At 39.3% G+C, this 9,477-nt stretch overlaps 2 protein-coding genes across 6 annotated transcripts; one reads left to right on the top strand and one right to left on the bottom strand.

Annotated features, from left to right (window-relative positions):
• Nucleotides 1-113: 113 nt before the first annotated feature.
• Nucleotides 114-2,887, bottom strand: LOC113211334 (chitinase domain-containing protein 1). 5 transcript variants are annotated; one of them, XM_052266302.1, is made up of 9 exons: nucleotides 2,746-2,887; nucleotides 1,894-2,064; nucleotides 1,667-1,813; nucleotides 1,426-1,594; nucleotides 1,243-1,349; nucleotides 981-1,132; nucleotides 780-883; nucleotides 467-695; nucleotides 114-372 (listed from the first exon to the last, which is right to left on the bottom strand). In XM_052266302.1, the coding sequence occupies exons 2-9, from the start codon at nucleotides 1,948-1,950 to the stop codon at nucleotides 231-233; spliced, it is 1,107 nt and encodes a 368-aa protein (XP_052122262.1). In that variant the 5' UTR covers nucleotides 1,951-2,064; nucleotides 2,746-2,887; the 3' UTR covers nucleotides 114-230. The 5 variants fall into 5 exon arrangements, with proteins under 5 accessions (XP_052122262.1, XP_026285464.1, XP_026285463.1 ...); XM_026429679.2 differs by lacking the exon at nucleotides 2,746-2,887 and adding an exon at nucleotides 2,186-2,305 and having other exon boundaries at nucleotides 1,894-2,081; XM_026429678.2 differs by lacking the exon at nucleotides 2,746-2,887 and adding an exon at nucleotides 2,157-2,289.
• Nucleotides 2,456-7,695, top strand: LOC113211333 (kinesin-associated protein 3). Its single transcript, XM_026429676.2, has 21 exons — nucleotides 2,456-2,624; nucleotides 2,756-2,873; nucleotides 2,963-3,128; nucleotides 3,223-3,294; nucleotides 3,382-3,531; nucleotides 3,618-3,754; nucleotides 3,847-4,001; nucleotides 4,077-4,170; nucleotides 4,258-4,442; nucleotides 4,516-4,658; nucleotides 4,750-4,928; nucleotides 5,017-5,179; nucleotides 5,261-5,361; nucleotides 5,443-5,661; nucleotides 5,737-5,902; nucleotides 5,987-6,112; nucleotides 6,205-6,303; nucleotides 6,396-6,481; nucleotides 6,592-6,781; nucleotides 6,868-6,955; nucleotides 7,032-7,695. The coding sequence occupies exons 1-21, from the start codon at nucleotides 2,593-2,595 to the stop codon at nucleotides 7,129-7,131; spliced, it is 2,769 nt and encodes a 922-aa protein (XP_026285461.1). The 5' UTR covers nucleotides 2,456-2,592; the 3' UTR covers nucleotides 7,132-7,695.
• Nucleotides 7,696-9,477: the final 1,782 nt, after the last annotated feature.

A 9,477-nucleotide genomic window follows, 5' to 3' on the forward strand; every position in this document is an offset into this window, starting at 1 on the left:
TTTGCGCATGCCTATACCGGAGAAACCCATGAGCAGGGCCCTGATAATAATTATCTAGAGGGATTAAAAAGTCTTTTACAACTATTGAAAAGTTTCAAGGAATAGTCAAGAAAAACAAGTATCAATATGTAGTATCAAATAAAGTATTTTTTTAACAATTTTCAACCAAAATCAATGCAAGCCCCCTATAGTATTTACATTTTCATTTTTATGGGATTCGATTTGATGTTTTATAGCAGCTCATAAAAGTAATCCAAGCCTTGCCCAAGCTCCCAAATGGCAATGCCAACTCCTAACTCTTCTGCCAACTCAATTCTTTGCTTGATGGAATATATAGTTGGATAGTATATTGTATGCTTTCCTGACTTTGTCCTGTAAGAGGAAAAGACTGTTAATAAAAGAAACCTTGTCAAATCATGAGAAGCAGTAAGTACACTGGCAAGACGAGCTGGCAAACAAGACTCACTTAATTTCAACAAAGTTTTCTTCTGACTCCCGGTCAAGCTTCATTTTACCCTTTAATGATTTTGTTAAGTCAACAAACTGGTTGCCGAGTATAGCCTCTGGGCCACCAGAGGTGAAATGATAGCCATAAAAATTCATACCAAGGAGTATTTTTGCTCTTTTAGAATTCTCATTTTGGGGAACTACAAGCTCAACACTCTCCTTCATCCACTGCAATGGACTAGTGGGTCCTGATATGTATAAAAATTTTTAAAAATACATCAGATTGATTTTCTTTGAAATAGAGAGAAAACTGAATGTATTGCGAAAGTCACCTGGATTTCTCTGACTGCTTGAATAATCATAGGTCATAATTGAAAATGCTGTTACTGTATCAGCTAGAAGATCAAAATGTCTGTTTCCGAAAATAGTCTGTGGCCTAGGTAAAAGAACAGAATAGAGAGAGACCAAATATTAGCACAAAAGATCAGATAATAAATTTACATTAGCAGTCAAAATTTTTTTTTTTTTCTAACCCACGAATTGGTGGGATGACCAAAATAAAGTCTTTATTAAGAGTTTGCAGCTTGATGGAAAGAAGTTTAACAAATTCCATCGCAGAAACAACATTTCCTGAAGATATTAGTTGCATCCATCCTTCCAGTACAATGCCATCAAAATCATATTTCTGTGAAAAAAAATAAATCTTCATTCACTATTGCGTATTACAGCATTAAAGGATAATGGTTGGATAATTTTCAGAGAACAAAATGATACTGAAATAGTCTGTACCGGTACCTTTATAAGATTTGTTATCAACTTGATCACCTTATCCCTTGCCGCTTGTCCTTCTAATTCCTGGATATGCTGCGGAGTCCATCCATCCAATAAAATTCTTGGAACCACTATACACAATTGAAGATTAATACATTTTTTTCAACACGGCCATATCAGTCAATTGTCACTCAATAAACCACTTACTTTTAACATCATGTTTTTTGACATCACTCATCCAATTGGAGTCAATGTCATGAGTTCCACTGATTTTATACTTCATATCTGCATTATGAAGGATTTGGAGCCATACCGGAGATATGTGGGTAAACTTGTGTCCAAACCACTTGGCAATATCATAGCCATGATTATTCCACTGTTCAAAATGAATTGTCAAATGAATGTCTGCTAAAACCATTGTCTATGTTAAATCATATGTCAAACATACTGGAGTAATATATCCCAGGCTAATGCCTTGGAAATGTCGGACTGAAGCATGTGTGGGGCATCTTGATTTATGCTGAACAGCAATATCCTTTAAACGGGGATTAGGCACCAAATATTCATTGGGCAGGGTGCCATTCATACAAGCGATCTAGACACAAAATAAACAATTGTTATTAACAGGAAAATTGATTGTAAAACAAACTACCACATGTCGTAATAGAAACCTACATCTTGCGAGAAAGCTGAGGCAACCAAAACCACAATGAGGATTCCAAAGGCAATCATAATTTTGAGATTGAAAATTCTCCAAATTCAAACTTTGGTGAAATTAATTATTATTATTAATAATCAATATTGAGATTTGAGATAAAGCCAAATCACACATCTGCACCAGAACGCCTGCAAACATGCAGAGTCTAAACAGTAAAAATCAAGTTTTACTTAAAATTTGAAATTTTCCCATTGAAAACTTTGTACTTGTAGAACCGAACCTTCGTCTGAATTTTTTGTGTGAACCTACCACTAAAAATCAAATCAAATAAGTCTCTGTGAAAGTTTCAAGATCAAGATCTGCCCTGAACACGTCGTCTGCTAAATTGTTATGCCGGTGACACTGCTGCCAACACTCAATGTTTTTGAAGTAAAGTATAAATTGAAAATTTAGTTTATTTGTGACAATGTGAACGAAACAAAAAAAAACAAATTATGCACAAACGTTTCAATGTATTTGTTTGGTAAAGCAAATAATCTATAAAATGTGCATTACTTTGTGCAAAAAGAACCAATATAAATGTTGGTCATTTTCATCACTGTTGTTTCTTATCGTCTGCAACCAAACAGTCTACACTCATTCTTAATTTCTTCGGCGATTTTCTCTGAATAACTGCTGATTCATACCTTCTCACAACTTTTTACGTCGCTGTGTAAATGCAGTGCGATGAAGCTCGTTTCATTAAAAGGTATTTTTTTGTGCTGAAATGTTCTGTGTTTTAAACCGTGAAATTTACTTTGGTGAGGTTATCATGTCATTTTGACAGTTCTAATCAAACAACAAACAAACCCTTTTGAAATTGGCATTACCTTTGTCCAGGAAAATTCGGGCTGGAGCTATTGATGTTCACCCGACGGAGACCGCTCTGGTTGTCAACTATCAGCTGGAAGCTTTCATACTTGGAGAGCTCGGAGATCCCATGCTTGGAGATAAGAAGGTAGATTTGACAAATCTGACAAAAAGATCCAATGCTCATATCTGCTGAAACTTCTTCTGTTTAATTTATGTTTCAATTTCCTTTTGCAGGATTGCCAGAAAATAATCCGCTTGAAGAGTTTGAACTCTGATACAGATTGTGCGGCTCTTGCCAAAGAAGTTGTTGAAAAATGCAGCCTTATCCATGCCTCTAAGCTTGCTGAAGTTGAACACCTCATATATTACCTACAAAATCGCAAAGAAAATCCCTTCAATGGTATTGCTTTTTAAAATAATTGGATGCCTTGTTTTTGTTTATGCAGTGTTCTTTTTAATTTAAAATATTGTTTTTTCTAACTATCTATTTTTAGACCGTGTGGAAAGTCCTCTCCAAAGCTCAGTATATTCTGGTACTGAGAGCCCCTCTGCTATGGATATGATAGGTACTCAGGTGTTTCAATTTCTTATTTCATTATCACTTGTAACACTGATACTTAAATCAGTTTTTTTTTCTCCTTATAAAATTTTAGTTAGTGGAATCTCTGAGAAAGCAACAATTGCAAATATAGAGACGTATGTTGAATTGTTGTATGAAGATATAGCAGAAAAAGTAAGAGGATCAGGCCTCATTTTAGAGCTTGCAAAGGATCCAAACAACTTGGAAGATCTATCTAAAAATGGTAAACTTGGCATTCGTGAATATTCACTATACTTTGAAGTGTGGATTTTTTCTTAGTATGCTGATTATTTTCTTTCTATTGTACAGAATCACTTCTTAGTGCTCTATCAAGAGTTCTACGAGAAGATTGGAGAAAAAGTATGGAGCTAAGCACAAACATTGTATATGTTTTCTTTTGCTTTTCTACATTTTCTCAGTTCCATTCATTGGTCCTTCAGTACAAGGTAACATTACATCTCTCTCGGTGCCTCTCCATTTCACTCTCTTTCCCATACACTGCATGAATTTTATTTTTCATTCATTTCTGCTATTTCAGATTGGTTCATTGTGTATGGAAATCATTGATTTTGAACTGAGGCGTTATGATCAATGGAAAACTGATTTGGAAAGCTGCCGAAATAATAGTTTACCCCGGCCCAATGAGGCTCACAAAAACAACCATCCACCTAGTCAAGCTACTGATTCAAGGAAGTAAGTTTTACTCACTGCAATAATTAACTTTCAAATCATGTCATAGGTAGTTCTAAAAATTATGCTTTTTGATAGAATTGCCATTGGGCACAGCCACATTCCAGTAAGCCGTCGACCAAATGATGCTTCACCTAGCCCTATAGGTGCAGACGAAGAAAAAAAGAAAAGGGTACATATTTCATATTGCCTGTTTGGTCGAATTTAAATAAATTTTCATTCAACCATTTAAGCAACAATACAATTCTTGATCTAACAGAATAGCCTGCTTGCCCCTGGGGAAATATTGAAGAGGCATGTAGAGGCAGCATCTTCAAATGTTGATGGATCAAAAAGAAACAGCATGGTCAAGTCTCCTTCATATGGAATGGTCCGTTCACCATCTACGGATGACGGAAGGAGATCAGCTGAGAGCACCAAACATGGTTTATTGAGCGCCTACAGGTATGTCAACTCACATTTCTACTTTACTTTGCAAAGTTTTAGTTTTCCCCCTTCCAGTGCATTTCTGTTTTAGATCTATGACAGACAGTTGCGGTAGTGTTAGTAGTGTCGAAGGAGAAGCCAAGAAAGATAATGCTGATAAACAAAGAGAAGAATTCGAAAGGACTGCAAGAAAGTTTCGGACTCTCATTAAAAAGCAAGACCAACTATTGAGGGGTAAGTTCAATGTACTGTAATTGTGATTAGGGAAAGATTCAATCTAAATAATGAACTACCTTTATTTTTGACTGATCAACGTGTTTTGCAGTTTGCCTGTACCTTTTGCTGAACATAGCAGAGAACACAAGAGTGGAAGACAAGATGCGCAAGAAGAATGTTGTTGGTGTGCTCATGAAAACTTTGGAGCGGTCAACTCCTGAACTCCTCATACTTTCTGTCACATTTCTGAAGAAACTTTCTCTTTTCAAAGAAAACAAAGACATTATGGTAGGGACTCTAGCAACCAGAACAAAATGGAATCTAATTTTTCAGTTATAAGTAGCTATCTTAGATTCATACAAGTTATCATTTACAGGCTGAATTTCATATAATAGACAGACTACAACGTGTATTTCAAATTGGTAATCCAGAACTTGATCACGTTGCATTAAAACTATTATTCAATTTATCCTTTGATTCTCGCCTGAAAGAACGCATGGTCCGTGAAGGATATTTACCAAAGCTTGTCGGTATGCTCAGTAAGTACATTTCAGAATTGTCTTGTTGGTTGTAGTTCAAGATTCCACTCCTAGTTTTATCTTTTAACTTTACCATTCCAGGTGAGAAGCATCACCAATCAACAGTTCTAAAAATTTTATACAACTTAAGTATGGATGACAGAGTTAAATCTATGTTTGCTTACACTGATTGTGTCAACTCTGTAAGTAGCCCTGGACTCTGACAGCAGTGCAGTTGTCAATTACTCAAGGATTTTCAGCACATGATGTACTTTTTCTTGCAGGTTGTAGACATGATCCTCGGGTATGATAAAGATCAAGTTGATTTAGTTGTTGTTGCCCTTGCTATCAATCTGGCACTGAATAAAAGGAATGCAGAGATAATTGTTGAAGGAGGTAGATTACAGCTCCTCATGGATCAAGCTTTCAGAAATTTGGATTCTCTTTTGATGAAAGTTGTTCGGAACATCTCTCAGCATGAGTCCTGCAAATTAATCTTTGTTGTATGTAAATTCTCAGTTTGTTTTTAGTCATCAGATCTTGGATTGGAAGGTTATTACTTTGTATTTTAATCACAGGAATTTGTTGGTGACTTGGCAAAAGTCTTGACTCAGTGCTCAGACAAAGAATTTCTTTTAGAGTGTTTGGGTGTTATGGCCAACCTAACACTGCCAGATCTCGATTACTCTCAAGTTTTGGAGCAATTTCGGCTCATACCCTGGTTACGCAAGCACCTAGTGCCTGGTACAAAATTCAATTTTTTGGAGAGGTTTTCTCATTTCATTTAAAAATATGATGATAGTAATACTGTCTTTGTTCATTTGACAGGGAAATCTGAGGACGATCTTGTTTTAGAAGTAGTCATGCTATTAGGCACTGTTTCAGCTGATGAAAATTGTTCATCATTGCTTTGCAAGGCAGACCTGCTTCTATCATTAATTGAGCTTCTTAAAGGTAAACTAGCAAATATGTCGAACTTGCGGTTTCAACTATCTTTACTTTGTTTTATGTCTTAATCAAATTCAAAATGATTTCTGCTCTTGCAGCAAAGCAAGAGGATGATGAAATGGTCCTCCAAATTGTATATGTGTTTTATCAGATGGCAAGGCACAATTTGACAAGGGAATACCTTATTCATGAAACAGGTCAGAAATATGTAACTTGCAGAATTTTAAGTTTACAAAATGAAATTACTGAGAGTGAGACATTTGAAGTTTTACTTTTGTTTCATTTACAGAGGCCCCTGCATATTTAATTGACTTAATGCACGATAAAAACAGTGAAATCCGGAAGTTGTGTGATGCTTGTCTTGATGTGATTAAGGTGAGTGATGCATGTTTGACTCATTAATTTAAAGTACTAATTCCTGCAATTTTATTTCACTGACACTGAAAATAATACCCACTTAACGTACCTATTGTGATTTATTGAAGGAATGTAATGAGGATTGGGCGTCTCGCATCAAACTAGAAAAGTTTCGCTGGCATAACTCCCAGTGGCTGGAAATGGTTGAATCACAAGCCCTTGATTCATCTGGTTATGGTCAACTGGCTGATGATGTAGATTCTCTCCCTGCCTTTCTGAGTAGCGACATGCTTACTCACTCACTCCTTTTCCCGGCTGGTAAGACGCGGTCGCGGCTTCTCAAATTTCTGCCCTGCTTCTCTTAAAAAGGTTCTTGTATGTAAAAATGCATTTGTTGTATACAGGCTCCCATGTTTCATTGGATGATCTAGATGATATTGAAATAGTATCTAACAACACCCTCTCAGATGGAGAGAGTAGACCTGGAAGCAGGTGAGAGTTAATTCTTTTCTTGCTGCTATAGTAGTACCTCTGTTGTTGATTCTAATTCCAAATTGTTAATTGGCAGGGATGGAACAATTGATGCATACGGAAGCCCACAGAAGAATTCAAAAATGAATGGGCAGGGTGCTTTTAGTAATGGAATGATCTTGTCTGTTGGTGACTAAGCACAAAAACATCATTACATTGTGTGTAGTCATCTATTGTAATAATTTTCTAGTCACATTTGATCACCAAAACAAGATTTTATTTACTATGGCAGGAGTTTGTGCTTCTTTTTTATGGACTTTGTATCTGATTTAACCATACAAATGATTTTTTGCACTGTGTAGTTAAGATTCAGTATGATGTGTTTAGTACAATTGATTTATTGAGAGAAAATGCTGATGTGGCTTGCACACTGCTTAATTAAAAGACTTACAATTTCGTCCTTTGATCATGCTTCCAAGGTTCTTTGTCTTCATCTTCATTTTGTATCTCTACAATTTATAAGGAGAAACATTTTATTACATATGGCATAAACATTATTTTTATTATTTTGTGTGTGTTGTTCAGCATTCACTTCAAGATAGACTGCAATATTTGCCTCAACGAAAAATGCACTTAAATGATGCATTGTGATAATGTTTACTATATTTAGCCCACTTTTTGAAATGTGCTTTTAAAATTTTACTTCTATATTATTTGTCAATTGTAAGGGAATTTTCAATTAAATAATGATACAAACTTTCTATACTTTTCTTATTTATTAAGGACTTGCTAATCTTAAAACTACTCTACTTAACGTATTTAAAATAAGGCAACAAAAATAAAACTTCGTATCACATCAACGTACAAAGGTTCATGAGACTGTTTGGCAGTAAGTGAACTAACATATGACAGGGTCTGTTTGAAAAGCCAGCACACAATCAACCCAAACCTTCACATTAAATCACAAGCCTAGTGGCAAACATGGCGCAGTGCTACTTGCGCCCAACGTCTTCTCCATCTTACTTCCATGATACGGCCCCACAATAATGTCTTTTTCCTTCTTGTGAACTTTTGCCCATCATGAAACTGATCTGGCCTCGTCCGTGTCGAGTGCACTATGGGCTCCGCAAAAAAGTAATAATGGAACTATCACGAAAGGCGGCTCCGTACTAGTTACCTTCTGCTCTAGTGCTCCTCCTGCGCTTTTTTTTTTTTTTTTTTTTTCCTCTCAGAGAACTCCTCCTGCGCTTGTAGAGTTGCACGCTGCACGCTCGCTGCTCCGCTTGCCTGCGCGCAGTTGGGTTGCCTACCCGCAGGCGGTCGCGTCCAGGAGTGCGCCAATGATTGGATAGATCACGGTGAGCCCACGGAGTGCGCCCTCAGGACCGTATTGTAAACCGATGAACATGGGATGAGGGGGTGGTGGAAGCGGTCTGAGAGCGGTTTTCAAGTGAGCTCGCCGGGAGGTCTCTCCAATGGCCCTCCGCGGTGGTGGAGACTGGAAGTCTGCCCGCGGAGTGATCCAAATCCACCCGTTCGCGTTGACGCGGCTTTCTATCCCCACGGGACGATGCCGACGACCCCCCCCCCCTCCCAAACTCCTCGTCAGGAAGTTTGACTTAAACCATCCGCCGTCGTGGTGGGCCGATCGGTTAGTGTAAGGGGGCCTGGGGATGTAAACTCGCGAGGGTTGTTCTTCGCACACTCTGATCCTCATCATCTCCAATCATCTCGAGTTCGCGTTTCCCTGCTCTTGCCGGCTCCTTCACATCGCCAGCCCCGTTGCTAAACTTTGGTTTCGCTCCTTGAGAACAACATGACGTCCGTTGCGGTGAGTTGGCGGGCGGGGCGGACGAGGCGCACCCGCCCCGCCCCGCCCCGCCTCGCCCCACTGCGCACTTTGCTGCGCCCCTTCAAGTCCGTTGGAGTCCGACCCCCCGAGGGGTTGCCGCGGGCGGGGCTCAGGTCGCGGTGGTGGCGCACAGCCCCGGGTAGGTGGCGGAGCAGGCGGCCGGGCAGCCCGAGCAGGCCGCGCCCGCCCGGTAGACCCGCCCGCCCTGCACGTTGCCGCCGGGCCCGTAGTTGCACACGAGGATCTCGGTGAGCACGTCGACGGACGAGTACCGCGACCGGCCGCAGCCCAGCTTCCAGGTGTCGGCCCAGGCCAGCTGCGAGAAGGCCGCCGAGGTCGGAGAGAACCTGATAACGGAGAAACACGCAATCATTTGAATAAAACGTCAAGGCCTTCTACGAATATTAATAACAAAGGTGTGAAGTCGCACCTTTGAAAGGTGATAAGGGTTTTGTGTTTAGGTTTTACAAAAAGTATTAAAACTGACGCCAAAGGCACGTACTCATTTTTTAGAACTCTTTAGTGTATTTGGAAGGGTTCTTTATTTATTAGCACCCCTGCAATGGTGCGACTTTGTTTTTTCAGTGCGGTCTCGAGATTCGGCATTGCTGATCTGGAGGGTCACGATTCGCCCCCGGAGGCAACACGGCTCCAAGGACCAAAGTGCCGAGGGACTGGAGGAGGGGATGAG

Source organism: Frankliniella occidentalis, unplaced genomic scaffold (genome assembly GCF_000697945.3).
Source record: "Frankliniella occidentalis isolate FOCC.00 unplaced genomic scaffold, Focc_3.1 Scaffold37, whole genome shotgun sequence".
Taxonomy (NCBI): domain Eukaryota; kingdom Metazoa; phylum Arthropoda; class Insecta; order Thysanoptera; family Thripidae; genus Frankliniella; species Frankliniella occidentalis.